The 22244-nt window shown below is 40.5% G+C and overlaps 2 protein-coding genes across 3 annotated transcripts in view; both read right to left on the reverse strand.

The window, feature by feature from the left end:
* Positions 1-655: 655 nt before the first annotated feature.
* arl5a (ADP-ribosylation factor-like 5A) lies at positions 656-11733 on the reverse strand. Its single transcript, XM_021597447.3, has 6 exons — positions 11147-11733; positions 3344-3404; positions 2863-3010; positions 2511-2594; positions 1573-1724; positions 656-1335 (listed from the first exon to the last, which is right to left on the reverse strand). Exons 1-6 carry the CDS (start codon positions 11190-11192, stop codon positions 1287-1289), a joined length of 540 nt encoding a protein of 179 aa, XP_021453122.1. The 5' UTR covers positions 11193-11733; the 3' UTR covers positions 656-1286.
* A 194-nt stretch (positions 11734-11927) lies between these two features.
* LOC110520263 (voltage-dependent L-type calcium channel subunit beta-4) overlaps positions 11928-22244 on the reverse strand; it is a 71466-nt gene continuing 61149 nt past the window's right edge. For both annotated transcript variants that reach the window (XM_021597444.3, XM_036974742.2), the window contains 9 exons: positions 21056-21132; positions 20049-20068; positions 18639-18719; positions 16372-16430; positions 15952-16061; positions 15578-15729; positions 15225-15320; positions 14856-15050; positions 11928-14545 (listed from right to left, as the gene is read on the reverse strand). In XM_021597444.3, the coding sequence (XP_021453119.1) occupies positions 14267-14545; positions 14856-15050; positions 15225-15320; positions 15578-15729; positions 15952-16061; positions 16372-16430; positions 18639-18719; positions 20049-20068; positions 21056-21132 (1069 nt within the window). In that variant the 3' untranslated portion in view covers positions 11928-14266. The remainder of the gene's footprint in view (positions 14546-14855; positions 15051-15224; positions 15321-15577; positions 15730-15951; positions 16062-16371; positions 16431-18638; positions 18720-20048; positions 20069-21055; positions 21133-22244) is intronic.

Below are 22244 nucleotides of genomic sequence, written 5' to 3' on the forward strand. Positions count from 1 at the left end.
GGCAAAAAGTGCTCTTTACTGACGAGTCGCGGTTTTGTCTCACCTGGGGCGATGGTCGGATTCACGTTTATCGTCAAAGGAATGAGCGTTACACCGAGGCCTGTACTCTGGAGCGGGATCGATTTGGAGGTGGAGGGTCCGTCATGGTCTGGGGTGGTGTGTCACAGCATAATCGGACTGAGCTTGTTGTCATTGCAGGCAATCTCAACGCTGTGTGTTACAGGGAAGACATCCTCCTACCTCATGTGGTACCCTTCCTGCAGGCTCATCCTGACATGACTCTCCAGCATGACAATTCCACCAGCCATACTGCTTGTTCTGTACGTGATTTCCTGCAAGACAGGAATGTCAGTGTTCTGCCATGGCCAGTGAAGAGCCAGGATCTCAATCCCATTGAGCATGTCTGGGACCTGTTGGATCGGAGGGTGAGGGCTAGGGCCATTCCTCCCAGAAATGTCCGGGAACTTGCAAGTGCCTTGGTGGAAGAGTGGGGTGACATCTCACAGTAAGAACTAACACATCTGGTGCAGTTCATGAGGAGGAGATGCACTGCAGTACCTAATGCAGCTGGTGGCCACACCAGATACTGACTGTTACTTTTGATTTTGACCCCCCCTTTGTTCAGACACACATTATTCCATTTATGTTAGTCACGTCTGTGGAACTTGTTCAGTTTATGTCTCAGTTGTTGAATCTTGTTATGTTCATACAAATATTTACACATGTTAAGTTTGCTGAAAATAAATGCAGTTGACAGTGAGAGAACGTTTCTTTTTTTGCTGATATATATATCCCATTTGGGATGCAGATGTAATGTAAATACTGTACACACAGGGCAATACCACCACCTCAGGCCGTCCGACAATACTGCAACAAGGCCACTCTGGGCAGGCAAGCCCACTCACACACAACTAAAGACGACTCCTGTTAAATCTGAGCTGTCCCAAGCATTCCTTTTTCTTATAGTATGAAAACCAAGCGTGCAGATTCAGAAATTAAATAGAGTATTTTGTTTAGTTTTTCTTTCCAGAATGGATCCTGAAATGGTAGAGTGGTACAGTTCTGGTTGTTCACAGTTCTCAGTCAGAGCAGATCAGTGTTCTGTAGAAATAAATAAACACGCAGCAGAAAAACAACATCCTGGCCGGTAGGGAGTCTGGCCAACCGGGTCAAGTCAGTCTCATGGAGAGGAAAAGAGCCGCCTGTAAACCACCCAATCCCTCAGGACTGAAGGTGTAGAGAGAAGAAAGGAACATCACACTGTTGTTGTTGATCAGCGTCAAAGGTCATCTAACCCGCAGTCGTGACATCATCCACTCCAGGCCCTGGCACAACCTAAAAGGTAGGGAGACAGGATGGAGAGATATAATGTCATTTTCAGCATATAAAAAAAGTGGGAATAAGACAAATGCTAGTTTAAATGTAAGCGACCCTCCAAGGAGGAAAGACCATAGCTTGCCGGTCCCTGGTACTAATAAAAGCTGAGCAACAGTGCCCTACTGTATGAATGTTGGACCAGGTCTCTTGCAAAATAACTTTAATCCCAACGTTAAATGAAAATGTTTCACTTACCCCTCTCCAGTGAGGGCGCAGCAGGCTTGGATGTGCCACTGGTGGTCTTTGACTGAGGTGAGCTGCAGGCTCTGGGAGATCTCAGCCACAGACATACAGCCTTTCACATCCTGTTTGTTAGCAAAAATCAGCAGGCCCGCCTTCTTCAGGTCCTGAAGAGAGGTTGAGGGTGGATGACAAGATGACGCCGATAGACATGGTCACTTTATTCCCAGCTCCTAAGCAACTTTGTTTCAAGCATTTCACTACAACCGCAATAACATCTGCTAAATATGTGTATGCAACCAGTAAAATTTGATTTGAGTTTGGGTTCTAAGACAATTAAGGAGTAAATACAAGGAGGGAGGATGAGGAGAATGAAATTGAGAGGTACCCATATGCTCATAGATCATCATAGAACATAGGCAGCTTCCATGTTTGCTAGGCTGAGGGTAGTATCACAGATTGAACAATGAGACAGATATTTCACTGGACGTATAAATGTGAAGCATCCGCTTGGCGTTTCCACTCAATACCAAATATGGTAGTGAGAGGAAGCCCAGCGGCCGGCAATAGAAGAACGAGATTTTGGCCGACATTCTGCACATTTTCGGTTCCCAAAACTAGAGTCTGTTTCAAACAGTGGCAAAATTTTGTAGACTTTAGCCTTTGCCAAAGTTCTAAAAAATTGCGTTGATAAGAAAGAGTGCAAAGGTGAATTGAGTTGTTGCACACGCACACTTCACAGAGTAGGTGTTCCCTAACGGAAATAGGCAAATGTTTGCAAGAACACGCCAATAGGATCTCGCTAGCTCGTGCTTGGCTCTGCCCTCCTCCTTGCTTGTTCTGCCCACTATGACAAATTTGTTCCCATCTTAGTTATAAAACTCATTCTACGTTGACACAAATATTGTGTGCAGTGTGCACTATAAAACATGGCCAAGAACACCAAAACTCACTTCATGTGCAAGCATTCTGTAGAGCTCCTCTTTGGTGACAGAGATTCTCTCTCTGTCTGTGCTGTCCACCACTACGATCACAAACTGGAGAGAAAGATAGGGAGAGAGACATAAGAAAGGATATTAAAAAGACAGTCGTAACACTGTACATTAAGTTACTCTTATATCTAAGTAATAACACAAGCAACATTGTATTAATCCTTTAATATTTTGGAATTTACATTGTAATTACACAGCAATATTGTTGAGCAGTTTTTGTTACATGTTACCAGACAGCCTAGTTTAATTCAAGACACACACAAGTTAACAGTTCAACAAACAACTGACATACAGCCACAGTACGTGGTCTGACCTCTGTGTTAGTGTAGTACGTGTTCCAGGAGGATCTCAGTGACTCCTGTCCTCCGATGTCCCACATCAGGAAGTGCGTGTTGTTCACCACTATCTCCTCCACGTTGCTGCCTATTGTAGGAGACGTGTGGACCACCTCATTCATAGAACTGCAAACACAAGCACAGGAGTTTCTCAATATCAATGCAAAACAACAATCAAGTCAGTAAAAATGTTGGTAGGCATGAAAACAATGTGGTTGTCAACAGGTCATTTTGTAAATCTATTCCCTATTGGATCACATTCTTCCATAAGTGGGTTAACCAAAAAGTATTTAAGCTAAGGTCACTTTCTCATTTAGCAGAAAAAAACGTATGAAGTCCTAATCTCCCCCTAGTTGTGAGAAGAAATGAGTCTACTGTTGTTGTACCACTGTTTTCCCTTCTTCAGACCTCACTCTCATCCCCCTATCTTTATCCCCTAACAGCAGGCAAAAAACTTACAACTGGTAAAGTATGGTGGTCTTCCCCGCATTGTCCAGGCCCACAATAATAACCTTGTGCTCTGAAAGAAAAAGAGTAAGAAGAAATAAGTCTTAAAAACACGTACAAATAATCACAAGACACTAGGCAATAAACTTCTAAAATAAGTCTGACTTCAATGCACTGTGGCTGACCTACACACCCAATAGGGAGCAGCACCATTCTTCATTTTCTTCTAAAACACTGTTGATATTGTTCAAACAAAGGACCTCAGATCTCCAAAGCACAGCCATGAATTAAACAATCCATTCTGTTTTGGAGCAGACTTCGAGACTTGACAGTGAAAAACTACCATGTTTTACACATTTTCACACTGCTCTCTCACTCAGACTTAGCAGTGCCAGAGAAGAGGGGGGAACACGCACAGTTAGGCCTACATTAGGGTGAGCTTGCTTGCTCAAGCTGAAAGCAGCAGCTGTTGGGAATGGTTGGACGGATACTGAGCCACCACCTGGTCATCCAAGCAAAGTCAAAGCCTTCTGGACTCAAACATGCAGCTCCATGTAAACACTGTCGCCTGTACGTAACCACATTGTGACTGGAATTTGAGAAATGCACAGTATTAGCAGAGAAGAACCAACCAGATATGGGCATAGGCCAGGTTGAGCAAAATTATTACTAACAAAGCTGAACAAATAGCCTAACCACTCCCCTTTTGAAAGCTGCAGACAGGAGTATAGTGTGTTTGGATTGGATCTAGGGCTGGGCCTACTCAATACTCTCCTTCTCACATCACTCCCATCTCCCTTACTCGTGCCCATATGATCAACTTATGTAGACAAATCATGTGATTGACAAGGAAATGTTGGTTGAGCAGGACGGAAATTACAGAAGTGAATCTTTTGTCTTTAAAACCCCAGAAAAACAGAACTGAGAGGGAGCCTCAAGAACATCTAGAGCCTTGTTAGTTTCTGGGCCATAAGGCTCAAGAGGGGAGAGAGTCAGTTTACAGCTCTACATGTTTTCTGACATGCCTTCAGGACCATCCACCATGCTTAGTCTTAAGGCACTGGGGCTCACATATAGTTGGACTGATCCAGTACTGCAGATAAGAAAGTAGCCTACACTCTGCCAACACTGCTCCTAGGTCATTATCACCAGCTTCTCCGTATGTCCTCTGGCTATAAGGAGAAGAAGTTCATAGCCAAATTGTATGTGCTCCTATGAACTTCACATGTTGGTGCTTATATAGATATATATACACATACATGCATACACACACACACACACACACACACACACACACACACACTTTTCTCAACAATGACCTTTACCAACATTTATATTTCATTTTGCAGAAATGATTTGCATTCTGTAAGATGAACCCTTACACTCAGTGGGAACTGACCTATATAGATAGGGCTAGATTGAAATGTTTCTACAGAATAAATATGGAAGGCATATGCATAACCATGGTAGCAATCAAAAGGGAACAGTTAGGAAATAATGGGAAAATTATTAGATTAAAAGGTGAGAACAACAGTTCACCTGACAAGACTGAATCCAAACATTACACTTGATTTTATGAGCATTTTACATTTACTGTTCTTTTCTCTGCATTTGTTGATCTGAAAATACTCTGGATACATTCAGTAACATGATAAGAATATTCTTGGGAATTTTGTGGAACGTAAAGCATAAGACAACAAATAAATGACAAGGACTTGAGTGAGAGGTGCATAGTTCCTAAGTCATTTCAATGCACTTATGACTGAAAGAGTCTTCAACTAGTTCTCCTAGCTGTGTTGAGGAATTAGAGCAAGCACACTTTTGTTTGGAACTCAACCTTGCCATCACACAATTACTGTTGTTGTTTAGACAATCGAAAAACGGCCCATTGTAAATCGAAATCTGGGTCAGGTGGGCATTATTTGAAAGCTTGTTCTATTGCAAACACGACTAGGTAAATTAATACGATCTTACAGTGTTAGGATTTCACAAGGCAATTCAGAGAAGCAGACTATAATTTTGGTGCGCACAGAATAGAGTCATGAATGCATTCAGATGTGTGATCCACGGCAAATAGTCTTGACAACACAACAACAACCAAACTCATTCTGTTCATGGAAACCCAGGGTATAACGCCATGTCATTTTGTAACTGTACACCAAACATAGTGATCAGAAAGGTTGACACCATACACTGAGTGTACAAACTCAGGGGTGCAACTCAATATTAGGAATGTGTTAATGTTTGAGAGTTTTGTACACTCAGTATATTACAGTACATGCATTTTATGATATGGAAATGTGAAGTGCACACTTGGACAACGAAACACTTGCAAAAGTGGCCCAATTAACGGGATGGGGAGCAACTTCTTGTTGCCCGTGGTGCTCAAGTTCAGAACGGCTGTCAGTCATAACCGATACAGCGGTGTGAAGTGGAGACCCTGAGCTCATGTATAACATGTTAGTGGACAGCTACTGTCTGCATTCCGATTTAGGCACATATGTCTCCAAATCTGCCATTTTCAACCCATATACGAGTACAAGTGTTTTAGTAGGGCTGGGAATTACCAGGGACCTCACGATACGATATCAAGATACTTAGGTGCCAATACGATATTGCGATTCTACATGTACTGCATTTCGATACTGTGATTTTATTGTGATTCAATGTTCCTAACATATTGCTCACAATATGTTTGCTGCAGAGGGACAAAAGAGAACCATGACAAAACGAGTTTTGATCAGTCAGGAAAATAAGTGCTGAAAACAAATGGGCTCCCTATTTAAAAAGAAGATGGCTCTACAAGCTATAAAGGATAAATACTGGAGTTTTGGTGCAGTTACAGCAAACTAGCTCAAAAACTAAACATTGCAGTATTGTCAAAATGATACATATGAAAGCTGGTAGTTCCTTTTAACACGAGTCTTCAATATTCCCAATGAAGAAGTTTTAGGTTGTAATTATTATAGGCATTTTTCAGGGGCAGAAAGACAGATTTTTACCTCGTCAGCTCAGGGATTTGATCTTGCAACCTTTCGGTTACTAGTCCAACACTCTAACCACTAGGCTACCTGCCACTGTATCACAATTTCAGTGGGTCAGAAGTTTACATACACTAAGTTGACTGTGCCTTTAAACAGCTTGGAACATTCCAGAAAATGATGTAATGGCTTTAGAAGTTTCTAATAGGCTAATTGACATAATTTGAGTCAATTGGAGGTGTACCTGTGGATGTATTTCAAGACAGGGTAGCCTAGTGGTTAGAGCATTGGACTAGTAACCGGAAGGTTGCAAGTTCAAACCCCCTGCTGACAAGGTACAAATCTGTCGTTCTGCCCCTGAACAGGCCGTCATTGAAAATAAGAATTTGTTCTTAACTGACTTGCCTAGTTAAATAAAGGTTTAAAAAAAAAAATAACTCAATGCCTCTTTGCTTGACATCATGGGAAAATCAAAAGACCTCCACAAGCCTGGTTCATCCTTGGGAGCAATTTCCAAACGCCTGAAGGTACCACGTTCATCTGTACAAACAATAGGACGCAAGTGTAAACACCTTCTGCCCAAGCAGCCGTCAAACCGCTCAGGAAGGAGACACGTTCTGTCTCCTAGAGATGAACGTACTTTGGTACGAAAAGTGCAAATCAATCCCAGAACAACAGCAAAGGACCTTGTGAAGATGCTGCCGGAAACAGGTACAAAAGTATTTATATCCACAGGGAAACGAGTCCTATATCGACATAACCTGAAAGTCCGCTCAGCAAGGAAGAAGCCACTGCTCCAAAACCGCCATAAAAAAAGCCAGACTACGGACTACACATGGGGACAAATATCGTACTTTTGGAGAAATGTCCTCTGGTCTGAAGAAACAAAAATAGAACTGTTTGGCCATAATGACCATCGTTATGTTCGGAGGAAAAGCGAAAGAAAGAACACCATCCCAACCGTGAAGCACAGAGGTGGCAGCATCATGTTGTGGGGGTGCTTTGCTGCTGGAGGGACTGGTGCTCTTCACAAAATAGATGGCTTCATGAGGGAGGAAAAAACTCAGTTCCGACTTCAACTGTACCTTGACACAGCACTCAACACCTACTTGAACTACTCTGGACTGTCTTCAAAGTCTGTCAGTCAGTGGAGTACTTTACTTTCATTACAACTGAACAACTACTTTGGTACTTTAAGGAAAGGGAAATTCCTATTTTTGCTCTCAGAAACAACTGTATATTCCTAGTTAGAGATGATGACACAATAGTAGTATGGGAAGCCAACTTCCCATGGGGGTGGTCTTATCGATGCCATTATGTAGATACTTGTTCTGGTGAGCGTTATTTTTTGCCATTAGGTAATGCAGATACCAACTTGTTTTGAACCTGATACAAATCTTACTATGTGAACTTTTTTTGCAGCCACTGCAAAAAATGCAGATTGCACAGAGCACACAGCTGCGTCACCGGAGTTTGAGCTCACCACCAGTTAGTCTTGTGTAAGCAAATGCATAAGATCTTTTCTCAGTTGCAAAGGTCGCTCAGGTGCTTTAGGCTGTGTGAGCAGTTAAAATATATGCATACTGTTCCATTCACACTCTACTACCGTCCCTATTTACTGTAAATAGCCATTGTAACTGGTGCTGTGCTAGTGTATTGTATTTGTCCTTCACCTTGTGAATGAACTGCCATTGTTCCATTTAAACCCCCACAGTGAGATGAGTATTTGAAATTACTGTTTGACGTACTACTGACGCCGCAGCACAAATGGAACGCCTCGCACCCCATGGGCTTTATGACATGTGGGACACCGTTGCTGGTAGAAGACTACCAATCAAAGCCTTCCTCAGACACAGGACATATCCAATTACAATAGACCTATGTGAGAGGACAAGGTCTTTATATTACAAAATAAAGACATGGTGAGAGGAGATTCCAATGAAACTAGCCTGTTTTTATAAGACAATTCAGCTACAGTATCGCTCTGACTGAACCAATATGGAGCCACTCAGAAATGTGTCACGTACATTTTAAATGAGACCAGAAAATACAGTGTACAATGCTAGGCTACATATGCAAAAAACTTTCATGTAGAGCAGATATGAAAGGTGCTGTAAGCCTCTAACAATAGTTTGTCAGTGAAGAAGCTGGGTAAAAAGTTGACAAAACAGATAATTTCCATTTTCAGCAGCGTTGAAAACATAAAAAGCATTTCGTTAGAGGCTAGCTGTCCAGCCAGGGACAACTGTAGCTTTGTTGTAAACTCCTTATGTAATTGCCATACCATACATGTTTGGCTTGACAATGACAGAAATGGAGTTAACAAAAACACTAGCATATCAAGCATATCTGGAACCAGGCTAGGACAACAGACAGGAGTCGTCATCATTCAGAATGAGTCATTCCTTCATTTTCATCCTTGGGTAAACACATTCTGATGTGGCAGTAAACACGTTTCCATCCAGTTTTTATTACGGCTGGGAATAGCCAGGGACCTCACAATACGATATTATCATGATACATACGTGCAGATACAATATGTCTTGCGATTCTCGATATTCTATGTATTGCTATTTGATACTGTGATTTTATTGTGATTCAATGGTTGAAGCATATTGCTCACAGTGCCTTCTGCAGAGCGACAAGAGAGCCATGAGAAAACTAGTTTTGATCAGTCATGGAAATAAAAGTGCTAAAAACAAATTGGCTCCCTATTTAAAAATAAGATGGAAATCAAGCTATGAGGGGGAAAAAAACGAGTTTTGGTGCAGGTACAGCCAACTAGCGCAAAAATAATATTGCTATATTGTCAAAACGATACGAAACGAAATAATATCACAATATGTTTTCACCCCCATCACTAGTTTGTATGCGAGTAAAGTCATGGCATATGAAAAAAATATTTTTTAAACACGACAAGTGTGAAGGAAACAGGAAATGTCGGTATAATTTAAAATGTCGACAGACAATTTGTTCTTTCGACAGAAAATGTATTATGCAACAAATTGCGGTGGAAACGATTTATTGTGTGACTGTTGATAGAATAACCTTCATGTCGAGGTAAATTTGCAGTCACGTGATGCTATATTTATTATGGATCCCCATTAGGTGCAAGGCAGCAGCTACTCTTCCTGAGGTCCAGCTAAATCAAGGCAGTTATATAGTCCAGGGTGGTAAAAGTGCATGGTGATGAGCTTGATGCTACTTTCCAATAAAATCGAGGGTCTTAATTTGTAAACTAGTTACACGATGATCGGTGCTAAACTGTCAATTAAGAAATCAAAATAATCTTGATTTTATCCATCTCAACATAATCTTACCTGTCGAGTGTCTACTTTATCCGTGAACAGTTGTCTGGAGAGCATGCACGAAAACCAGATTGGGCAAATGTGCCAATTATCGAAACAGTTTGTGTGACAAAACTATGGAAAATGGAATGGAGACACTTGACACTGTTTTGTTATTCGTTACATGAACATTTAAGCGCAACAATTGTTTATGTGCACTATGTCATAACGCACAGACTTGTATCCGCAAAGTCAGTCTGATGGAAACACCTCTGGTGTGGAAAGGCACATATTTTAATGCCGGTTTTATAATATTTGCACGAAAATCTGTCGCAAATTGGATGGAAACCAAGCTACTGACTGCATGCGAGTGAACCACTTTAGTTACGATATCCGTGATTGTTTATGTATTTGGCCTTTTATTTGACTAGGCAAACAAGTCTTTACCGCAGTCAGTGATCCCCTGAGAATAGATAGGCCTACAACATAAAACCGAACGGTCCAGAGAGAACTTTCCATAGAAATACTCTGCTGCCCTCGGCGCTCATGTTACAGGGGTTCGCACTGATCTGATTACATATTGAGTAAGCTCAGGATTGAGCGGGGAGGAATTGGTTACATTTTCAACTAATTCAGACAAATGCACAGTGCACTAAAGACGACAACAGCACAGTTTTAGTCTACAATCTGTGAGGGGAACGGGACAAATGTAGCTGGGCTCGTGCTCAAATTTGAAACTTGAAGTTCCATTTTACTCTCCAGTGATCCTGAATTTACCTACCTGATAATATAACTCTCATTAATATACCTCTCATTAAAGTTCAATATGGACACAACACCTAGATAACATAAACACCCACCAAAAGAGTACTGTATTTTATGGGATCTACTAGTACACTTCCCATGGAAAAGAAAAACTCAGGAGCTTATGCTTCCCTAGAGGAAGAAAATGTGCAACATTATATACATTGTACTGTAGTGCCTGTTCCTCTGTTTACTAAGCCAAACCGGAGTCGGTCTACTCTAAACAATGACAATGTAACATTAGCTAGCAATGTTAGGCCTTGAAAATCAGAATAGCTAAGGACATAACGTTAACTAAATCTGTCGTTCTGCCCCTGAACAAGGCAGTTAACCCACTGTTCCCAGGTCGTCATTGTAAATAAGAATATGTTCTTAATGGACTTGACGAGTTAAAGGTTAAAATAAAATAGTACAGCACAGGCCCTCTGAGCACTGCAGTGTTGACGATAGCTAGCTAGCTATGAGATATATCATTCAACTAACGTTACCTAACTAATGTATGTATTACTGTAAATTACAGCAAAATAGTTATAGGTAGCTACAGAAACTGGGTAAAGAAAATGCAGCTTTACGTTAGACTGATATAGGCCCGGTAAAAACTAAAGCTATGATACATTAGCAAGTAAACTAACGTAGCTAGCTAACGTAACCAGTGGACCAGGCTTGGCTGTGTTGGCTAACAGCTGGACTAGCCAGCTAACTTATCCATTGAACTTCACACTCGACGTTAACGATATATTTACCTTGATGATTGAAAAGCCTCCATAGCTTGGTGAAAAGTATTCCCATGGCTGTTGCGGAGCCTTTGGACAACTACCAGTAGCTACGGCCAATTAATTTAGCTAGGCTATAGCGAATTCCTGAAGATGTTGCTAATGCGCTAGCCAGGCAATGCTGCTGTCAGTATCACACTTGGCAATATTTGACGGTGAAAAATAAACCAGTAATGTCAACGCTTCTTGACAACGTTTTCATCTTTGTACGAAGGCCTTTATGGTCGACATAGAATTACAGGACGCGGTTTACACTTTATTTCTAGATAATACAATGATAACTGGCTTGCTTGGTCCGCTGGATTGCGGTCGTCAACACTGACGCACGCCTACTCTAAACTGCACTCTCTCCACAGTCGGTCCAGTGAGGATGGATTCCAGAGAGAATCAGAAAATTATTACCCACAGTAGCACTGCATCAATAGGCACTTTAAGTCATATTTTGAAGTGAGGCAATTGCAAGCATTCACAAAATGCCACATATTTGATAAGACAGTGTCTTCAGTTTAGTCCATGCAGGGAACCTGTGGGACAAACAAACATAAATTGCACAACAAAGGAAGGACAGTAAATGATCACAATGAATAAATCATGATTCACTGTAATTCGGTGAGTATCCACTGGATGTACACTGCTTTGTGTTCTGTTTTAGTGAAGAGGAAATTCTTTTTTTGATAAGAAGGGCCAACTCAATGGCCTACATCTTCAGATAACACATCTGTCCTAAGAAGGGAGGCAATGAAGAAAATAGTTCCTTATAACAGAGCTCGGAATTTATTTAACAAAATAAGTTATTTTTTTATGCAGCTAGAGTTGGTTCTCATTATACATCAATGTTCCATAAAACATATTTCTCTTTCTTCTTGATGAATTAAAGTGTTGTATTAGTCATGCAGTTATGCATTTCCCTTTTGAATGTCATCTTTCACAAAAATAACAATAACACAATAACATAATCATTGAACTGCAATGAAGCCGCTAAGTAGCCGAGGAAGGAAAAGCATCAGCATGCAGCACTGTACACATTTGCATAGTAAATTATATTTTTTCTCTAGATTAGTTTGTCTTCTTTGTTTTTCTCTTTACGAGCATGCCTTTATAGAATACAGCATAAACAGAAATCAAGCTGTCTTGGCAATAGAAGAAGGCATTCAAAGATGAAGAAGAAATAATAATGATGCACACCCAGAATTGGTGCACAACACACAACTCATAGTATATAGAGAGACATTATCTGACATAAACTTCTAGCCACCACCTCCCCAGTCTATACCCTTCACACTCTCTACACAACTTAACTTTTATAATTGGCTAACCATATAGACCTTAAAAACTCCTAACTAAAATGCTACAGTTTGAGGATATGTATATGATTAGGAGAGTAACCACTCCATTGCTACAGTGCTAAAAAAGAACGGAAGTATGAATAGAGAAAGAAGTTTAACACAAGGCCTGGGTTAAGCAATAAGGCTGTAATTTGTGTTATGATACGCAAATTCTTGGGATAGTAAAATTGTCCTTTAAAAAAACTACATAATTTTGTTTTCACGGCCAGTACATGGAAGACTTTTAAATGGGGCATTAATATAGAATAGCCGATGGTTGGAAAGCAAATAATACTGACCAAGTGTTTGATGTCAGAATCACAAACCTTTCTGACAAAATAACATTAACTTCACAGCAGACTGAAGCCTTCTCTTCCTCTTATGTGTTGACTAATTTAATTGTTGAAATGTGAGTACCATAAATAACAGTCACTTACTCAACTACAGTGTCCTACTGGTTTTTCAATAGCAACAACACATACATAACAGGATCATTATTCCATGGCATACTGTATATTGACAAAAAGACATGATGGCATTGATAATTCTAAACCAATGAAACTTTGCTGAATGGACAGCAGGTATTTCTTACTGGCCAAACAGGACTTTCTTTGAATATATTACACTTGAATTAAGAAGACTGTTAAAAAGAGAAGAAAATATGATGCAAATGAAATCACTATCAGAGGCTGCTTGTACAGAACATGGGATGTGGTAAACCAATCAGATGATCAATATTCCCCTGATTGGAAGTATAACCATCTTCAATGAGCCTATCCTCTGAAACCCATTTGAACAATTGAAACTAAGCACACATGGGCATATTGCCCTTCTCAACATTGGATGCCTAGTCTTGAGATCTACTAACTTGAATTTGGCTATTTCCTCTTGGATTCCACATACTAAACTGATAGGCAAAGTCTTCACACTAGTGTGTTAAGGTACTATATAAAGAAGGGATGCACCCTTTCCTGAAAGAGCACAATATATGAAACTTGCTCAGCAAATTCTACTTAGAAAAGTGTGATTTTCTGTCCTGATGCGGCATGTCGCAAATGGCACTAAGTATCATTGAGGAGAAGAAGGGAATAGAAGTCCAGGAAACTAGAAGATTCCAATTCAGAAACCCCCTAAATAATCACTCAACATTTTGCAAAACAGAAACTTTGTCTGCTCTGAGAAGCAGGTTATAGGCTACAGGACTGGAAACACTAACATCCAAGACAATTTCAAACAACTTAGTGATATTAATTAAAGATACAGTGCACTGACTCTGCTGCTATTGGCTCCTGGAAACGTGCAAAGAGGTTCTCTGCTGATCGAGTGATGCATGGCGCTGCCTGGCACTGGTTCAAGGCAGGTGATGATGGGTCATCATGACCACCACGACAGCTATCCCTGCTAACACTGAGACAACAGGGAGTGAGGACCACATGGTCACCCCTTTCACCCAGCCATGCCAAGTCTCTGCCATGTTAGAAAAGAAGAAGACAAGCCCAGTGTTGGGCCTTCCCTTAAAAAAAAACATGGTGAAAATCTGCTCCTCATCCTATTTTTAGTTTTGAAAAAATGGAGGCGTCGAGATTTGATTTTCAGTTGGTCAATGCTCACGTTTCCAGTGTGAACCAGTGCCAGAGGTAAAGCGAGTTACTAACACTTTATAAAAAGGTTGTTACAGTACAATTAAATGAAAGAGCTGTCTTGTGGCTCTGTCATACTCAAATGTGAAGGGAAGAGAGGCCTATGTGATATAAGGGTCTTCAGCTCAAAGCCTGTGCCTGGAGTCATGGCTATAGCCTCCGGGGGAGCCATTGCGGTTACGGTGGGGCTTGTACGTGTCCTGGTAGGGGTCATGATAGTCCTCCTCCACCAGGGGGTAGTGGACCTGGTCCCGGCTGTGCTGCGAGCCGGAGGATAGGCGGTTACGGCTCTTCCTCTGCCGCTCATTGTGGTAGTTCTCGTCTGAGGGCATTAGGCTGTGTCTCTCGATGGGTGAGTGGTCTGCTGCTGTGTGATTGCTGTTCCTGTTTGTATTTCTTTGGCCCTGTCCAGGGAGAAGGAGGGGACATATTGTACAAATCTGGTCATTCAGCCATTGACTATAGCATCAGCATTTTCATTACTGTGGCAATATTTTTTTTATATAGTGAGAAAAATCTCAGTGACTATAAGACTCCATAAATAGGCAACAATCCTGTATCATTTCACTACTGACTGATACCTTTTCCAATTAATTATTTACAACTGATTTGCCCAACGATAATTCAGCAAAATAAACAGTCACTATAGCTATTGCCACCACATCTATTGTACTTTAACCCCCTATTTAACTAAATAAGATCAATTATAATCACCTGTTGGTTCACCAGCCCGGTTATGGCTGTGGGGTACGGAGAGAGAGCGGTAGATCCCAGGTTGCGGCCCAGCAGAGGGTTGAGAGGGGTGCTCAGGGAGGTGTGTGTGGCCCTCCAGTAGGCTTCCAGGTACTCTGCCAGGTGCTCACATGCATCCTCCAGCTGATTCTCATCCAGAATGATGTCAAACATTTCCTGAGAGAGAGAGGAGGGGAAAGAGAGAGACAGACAGAGAGAGCGAGGGTGAGAGCAGAGACATGTAGAATTAGACTTGACAGACTGATTTGCTGATAGCCCTTGTGAAGGCCAGAGACAGTAACAGGATGTAGCATTTGACAGAGTGTACTGCGGGGGATATTGGATGCCTACCGGGGGGCACTGTGCTAGTTTGTCCGCTGCCACCAGCTGCACATTCAAGTGTTTGCTCTGGGATTTCCCTCTCGACTTGATCAGCCGCTGCAGAACCTGTGGATAGTTGATATATAAATCAAGCCAGAAGAGGGCAGCAATGCAAATCAGCCTGGTCATGGTTGGAAATGGAAATAGTCACAGTGGGAACCCATCAATGTAAAATCCTTGAATTTACCTTAAAAAATATATTTGTAGATGTCAAAAGGATTTCACTCCCAGAGCCTGGTTCCTCTGAATTCCATCCCATTTTCAATATAGGTACATTAGTAGAATTAGAACCATTTGGGGATAAAGGGAAGCCTAAAAATTACCTTAGGAGAGGACACTTTAACATGGACGATGATAGGTGCTAAGGACGTCTTTGTGAGCTGTGCCGGATGGTTGATCGTGTCAGCATCCAGAACCACCAGCTGTAAGGATCGGGCCAGCTCAAATATCCTCTCAATCTCACTCTGAACTTCCGCTGTACAGGAAAAAGAAGACAGATCACAGACAGAGGATGAATCTATTTATAACGACAAGCTCAGAAGACATACATTCCACAAATTCTGTGTAAAACAGATCCTTTATCAGATATGAAAAATATATTATATGCATACGTGTATTTGTAACTTCCATTTTAACATGTACAATATACCCACATTAAAGTAAAGAATGATAGCATTCAATGCCAGTGTGATGATACCTAGGTTGGATCTGGTGTTGGATCTTTCAATGATGGCCCTCTTGCTGGGGTTGTTGAGCACTGACCTCTTGGCCAGAGCGATGTCTGCCGTTACCCTTGTAATGGATATCCTACAAGGTATAGAATCAAGACAGACAGAATAGGAGAACATACAACACAACATATTAGTCACAATCCAGACTAGTATTGTATGGTTACCAGAATGTTTATAAAACCTAAGGAAAGACCTAGTAAAAACAGGTGGTCAAATAAGGTACTTTGACAACTCATTAAATTCATTCACAAGTGCTTTACATCTTTTTTTCAACTAGCTATAGTAGTTTGCATGAGGGTAAGTGGAGCAGCATGCAGAGGGTTAGTACAGTATGCAGGGGAAAGGGCTGGAGACAATATGCAGGAAAAGGGCTGATGACTCCTCACCTGCCATCAAACCTGTGCTTCAGGAAATCAAAGAGTGCTTTCTGCATCATGTCTGTCACCTGCACACAGAGCCCGGGAGCAGCAGAGGATGGCAGACAGAAAAGAGGGATAAAATAGGGAGGAAAAATGAGTGAAAGATAGAGAGAGTGTGAGTAACAGGACAGGTGAGAGAGGGTTAAGACAGACAGCAAGGAAATAAGCCAGCAGAAATTCATTGACAATTCCTCACAGCTATAGCAAGCCTGGAAGAACCCTTGCAAGACCCATTTCATATGCTGAAGCTACATTCCCTGATGGGCAATGTTTATAAATAGCACATGTTATGGACAAAGGTACCCAAGGATGTCAAAAGAACAGTTGTCAACTTTGCAATCATTTTCGATTTCAGTATTAGTGCTAAATCATGACCATCCCATCTTTCCCCATCCATCCAATAAAGATTTCTCCATATTCCTCATATCTAGAAGGTCTCTCTTTATGTAGTGTTGGCTTGTCTCTCTTGTTGCGGTGTGTGTTTTGTCCTATATTTTTATATAATTTATTAAAAAAGGTAATCCCAGCCACCGTCCCCGCAGGAGGCCTTTTGCCTTTTGGTAGGTCGTCATTGTAAATAAGAATTTGTTCTTAACTGACTTGCCTAGTTAAATACAGTTTAAATAAAAATTAATTATGACATCCACCCAGAAGGTCCATTCAGGCTCCTCTGGTCCTGCCTGTGATTTTTTCCACTGGGCCAAAGCATCCATCAAAGGAGAAGTATGATCTCTGGTTTCTTTCCACTTCATTTTCTAAAGAATTAATCCTGGTTACATTAAATAAGGTGATTAAGGCCTACAATGAAGTGTCATAAAGACCAACGCCGATGTGATGAATTGGGCTATAGCAGGCCAGACCAGTCTTCATTAATGCTATTTTTGCAAGCTATTTGAATTACACTCTGAAGCTGGGTAGAACTGTAGTTTTGAGGACAAGTCTAGCAAGGAGCAGTGTGGAACAATTATTATATGGTATATCCAAAACTATGAGAGTTAAAGACTTAGAAGAAAGAAATAATCATATTCTTTATAGTTAATGGCAACATTGACATTTTTTACATTTCGCTAGGGACATTTTTAGAGGAAAAAAACAGATGTTGTGTAAGCTCTCTTGACATTGAGCATGAATGACAACAGCGTCATGCTGTTCACACAACAAAGCAGTGTACTGTAATGAGATATTTTGGACCAATACACACGTCTCTGTAAGTTGGGCAAAAATTCCCATTAATAAGACCAAATTGTGCCCCCATTCCATCCACCTTGTCGCTGACAAAAAATATATATATTTTTGCTGTGTTATCAAAATAACAAACACAGTTTTCTTGTACACACACAGATCTTCTGGTGCTGTTAAGCTCTGTGTTTCTAATTTCAAGCCATGTTCCACTTTTTCAGACTGACGTGTTTTACCCAGAAGGTTGTTACCACGGCAACACGGTGGAGAGGAGATGAGGACTGTGATTCTGTGTGAAGATGATCCTAGCTCCTCACTTCCCCCCATACATGCCGGGGAAAAGATGCTGCCCTATTTCTTCTGCAAGCTGGTTAGTTAGCAAGAATGGATCGGCCTGACATAGCTGTTGTTGTTGGAGACCTCCAAATATCTACTCTGATAATAAATGGGGGAGTTATTCACTGTCCGTGAATGTGTGGGTAAACCTCTTCAATGGAGCTGCATCTTAACCTCTAGTCTACACGCTGACGGTCCTCAATATTGATTACAAAACGGAGAGCTGGGAATTGTTGTCACTTTGGTGTAATGTATGGCACACAACCAAATATTGCAGTCGTTCTGAATAGCTATTTTGGAGGCTTAATAACACTTGACCTGTCACGCCCTGACCTGAGAGAGCCTTTTTATGTCTCTATTTTGGTTTGGTCAGGGTGTGATTTGGGTGGGCATTCTATGTTCTATTTTCTATGTTTTTCTATTGCTTTGCTTTGGCTGGGTATGGTTCTCAATCAGGGACAGCTGTCATTCGTTGTCTCTGATTGGGAATCATACTTAGGCAGCTTTTCCCCTTTTGTCAGTGTGGGAAGTTGCCTTTGTTAGTGGCACTATAGCCCTCTTAAGCTTCACGGTCGTATTGTTTTGTTGACGACATTAGAAATAAAGTAATGTACGCTCACCACGCTGCGCTTTGGTCCACTTATTCCTTCCAGGAAGACGGCCGTGACATGACCAATACAACAACAAGAGACCGAAAGTATTATTGCTATGATGCCAACCTCATATCCCTTCAGGGACGGTCCTACCAGGACCACCGGTCTCATAGAGGGGACCACGTCATAGGGAGGGATGTGTTCAGTCTGTAGTGGAGATAGATGGTTAGAGGGAGCACAGACACCACAGCAACATGTAACATGCCATTCACCATTATGAAGTCCTTTTATTAGGTATTATTACATGTCAAGAAAGTTTGTCAGTGTATTTACAGTGTTACAACGCAACGTGTTACCAATGGATGTTGAATGTGTATAACAGTAGCTGGATGTATTACAGCTATCCGCTGTTAAGTGATGCTATTAAGACATTTGGACGGTTCTGTTTTACTTCCTGATAATGTGCTGACAAAGTGTTGTTACAAAAAATACTGCCAGCAGATTAAAGACGAGATATCCAATTCTACACATTTTGCCATAGGGTGTAGAGAACTGTTTCCAGTTTTTAATATGATATCTGAGTGACTAACATATCAATGTGGGCTCCCCAGTCGTTGAGACTGGTGTTTTGCGGGTACTATTTAATGAAGCTGCCAGTTGAGGACTTGAGGCGTCGGTTTCTCAAACTAGACACTAATGTACTTGTCCTCCTGCTCAGTTGTGCACCAGGGGCCTCCCAGCCAACAAGAATAGACTGATGAGTTTCAGAAGAAAGTTCTTTGTTTCTGGCCATTTTGAGCCTGTAATCAAACCCACAAATGCTGGTGCTCCGGATACTCAACTAGTCAAAGAAGGCCAGTTTTAATACTTCTTTAATCAGCACAACAGTTTTCAGCTGTGCTAACATAATTGCAAAAGGGCTTTCTAATGATCAGTTAGCCTTTTAAAATGATTAACTTGGATTAGATAACACAACGTGCCATTGGAACACAGGAGTGATGGTTGCTGATAATGGGCCTCTGTACACCTATGTAGATATTCCATAAAAAATCTGCCGTTTCCAGCTACAATAGTCATTTACAACATTAACAATGTCAACACTGTATTTCTGATCAATTTGATGATATTTTAATTGACAAAAAAAATGATTTTCTTTCAAAAACAAGGACATTTCTAAGTGACCCCAAACTTTTGAACGGTAGTGTATATATTTACAAAGAATATATGGGGGATTGGAAATGATGCAGACAATTACATTAAAGGAAGCCACAATCGATTTGCAATATTAAAGCTACCCCCTAAAAATAAAAATAAATTATATAAAGATAGTATAGTATTTATAAGAGATGAATTGGGGTGAATAAATAGCAAGTCAATTCAGTTATTATTATTCTGTATGCCTGAAATAGAGATCGAAACTTGGATATGGAGGATGAAATGCCGACCAAACTTATGCAACCAGTTTCTTATTTGGTTACAGATCTTGGAGGTTACCTGTATGTGAATGAATGAATGAAAAGTGTGTATACTACTCACCACTTTCTGCTTCTGTTTTCCTGTAAAAATGATAAAATAACTGATAAGTGCCTTTGAATGCAAAGCAGAGACCTAATACAATATACAGTACAAAACATTACAGTGATACCTTTTTAGTATCACAGTACTTTAATACCCAGTGGTTGGGTTGAAACATTTGATGGAAACATTTGGATTGTACAATGATGGATGGAAATAACGTATTATCACACAAATAAATGAAGTATTAAATATACAGTATGTATACAGTATATTAGTGGTCGAAACACTTTATTTATTTGTTGCTTCTATTCCAAACCTCCCTTTGCAGGTGGCAGCCATTGGTTGCACTTGATAACTAACTTTGAAGTTGCATTATCATATAAAAGTGTTTGGTGTCTTATAAAGAAATTGAAATAAAGATAGAGTATTATTTCAATGTATGCTTAGTAGCCCTTGCTATAAGTTGGAGAAGATCCTTTGATTTGGATAACCAGAGTTTGGGCTATATGGTTATGTTTCACTTAAAGCAAACTCATTGCATGGACATAATGCCTGTCCATAATCCTCTTGGAAGAAGAGGAGGAGGAGTGGACTGAGAGTGCATGGCCCACCTCATTCCAGTCCAAAACATGGCACATTCTGGAAGACACAAAGATCTCACAACTCCATATTCCATCCACCCAACCTCCAGCCACTGTTTCCCATTTGACATTTAAAGGTGCATCATTTTTAAGAAATTCTACGAAAATGTAACTACATTTTTTTTTTCTGCTGGTGTAGAACAATAACATTGGGTATGTATACTCTGGTAACCATTCAGTTCATAGTGACGGGACCGACAGTTCTCACACTGGATTTGATATGTTAATAAACAACACACTGAGCAACAATGATATGTTATGTTAGAGACAGGGACAATTAGATCATAGCTCTGTTTGCTTAATGATTCCTTCTGACAAACAACTAATGAGACGTCGCACCTGGAGAGACGCCCTTCCCTAATAGGCTTCTGTCTGGAGGCTCACCTGCAGAGGGAGGGTTGGGTTTGAACCCGCCTGAAACCATGTCTCCTAGACTGGAGGAGGAATTCCCACTGGACTTACTGCAAGGCACAAAGGATAACAGACAGAGATAGAGAGAAGAATCATTAATGTGGAACACAGATCGTTTCATCACAGAGTCAAACAGAACTCCTATCCCCAGGAGAAACAGGGTCACTAACAATTCTCTGTCTTTAATCAGTCATTTTATTGTTACTTTAGACATCCTTGGTGTTTTACTGTTATTTTATTCTTCTCCGTTATTGCCGCTTGCTTGTTTTTATCTCTTGAATTGTATTATTTTACTGTAAACTGTGTTGTAGTGGTAAATGCACTTCTAAAATGCACTTCCATGTCGAATATTTAGCAGTAGAATATAATTATCCAACAGTAGAATGTAATTGGATGAATACTATAAGTACATGGTAGACTATATAAGTATTGACTATACATTGTTCCAGAAATTATGATAACACAGGGCTGGAATTTAATTGGCTAATATATAATTTATGAGCCGTGATCGCCGTGGAGATGATATCTATCACGGCACTATGTTTTACCACACTGTTTTACCACAACTGCAGCACAACTCTGCAACATGAGGCCAACGGGGAATACAAAATGTCCTTTAAAATAGACAACAAATAGTTAAAGCATAGCTGAATGAGGAAAATTATATATGATGACGCATATAACCTCTTATCATATTAATGTCACCTAAGAAACACATCACTAATCTGTTATTATGAGTAATCTCTGACCTGTTTATATGAGTAATCTCTGATCTTGTATTATTAGTAACCTCTGATCTGTTATTATGAGTAACCTCTGATCTGTTATTATGAGTAACCTCTGATCTGTTATTATGAGTAACCTCTGATCTGTTATTATGAGTAATCTCTGATCTTGTATTATTAGTAACCTCTGATCTGTTATTATGAGTAACCTCTGATCTGTTATTATGAGTAACCTCTGATCTGTTATTATGAGTAATCTCTGATCTGTTATTATGAGTAACCTCTGACCTGTTATTATGAGTAACCTCTGATATGTTATTATGAGTAACCTCTGATCTGTTATTATGAGTAACCTCTGATCTGTTATTATGAGTAACCTCTGATCTGTTATTATGAGTAATCTCTGATCTGTTATTATGAGTAACCTCTGACCTGTT

This window comes from Oncorhynchus mykiss, chromosome 3, assembly GCF_057628025.1.
Source record: "Oncorhynchus mykiss isolate SJ-2025 chromosome 3, ASM5762802v1, whole genome shotgun sequence".
NCBI classification, from domain to species: Eukaryota; Metazoa; Chordata; class Actinopteri; order Salmoniformes; family Salmonidae; genus Oncorhynchus; species Oncorhynchus mykiss.

Coding starts and splice junctions, on each gene's coding strand:
- arl5a (XM_021597447.3), bottom strand. CDS start 11,192: ATGGGAATACTTTTCACCAAGCTATGGAGGCTTTTCAATCATCAAG. Junction 2,595..2,862: donor CGTACTACACTAACACAGAG/GTCAGACCACGT, acceptor CTTTCTCTCCAG/TTTGTGATCGTAGTGGTGGA. Junction 1,336..1,572: donor TGCGCCCTCACTGGAGAGGG/GTAAGTGAAACA, acceptor CCTACCTTTTAG/GTTGTGCCAGGGCCTGGAGT.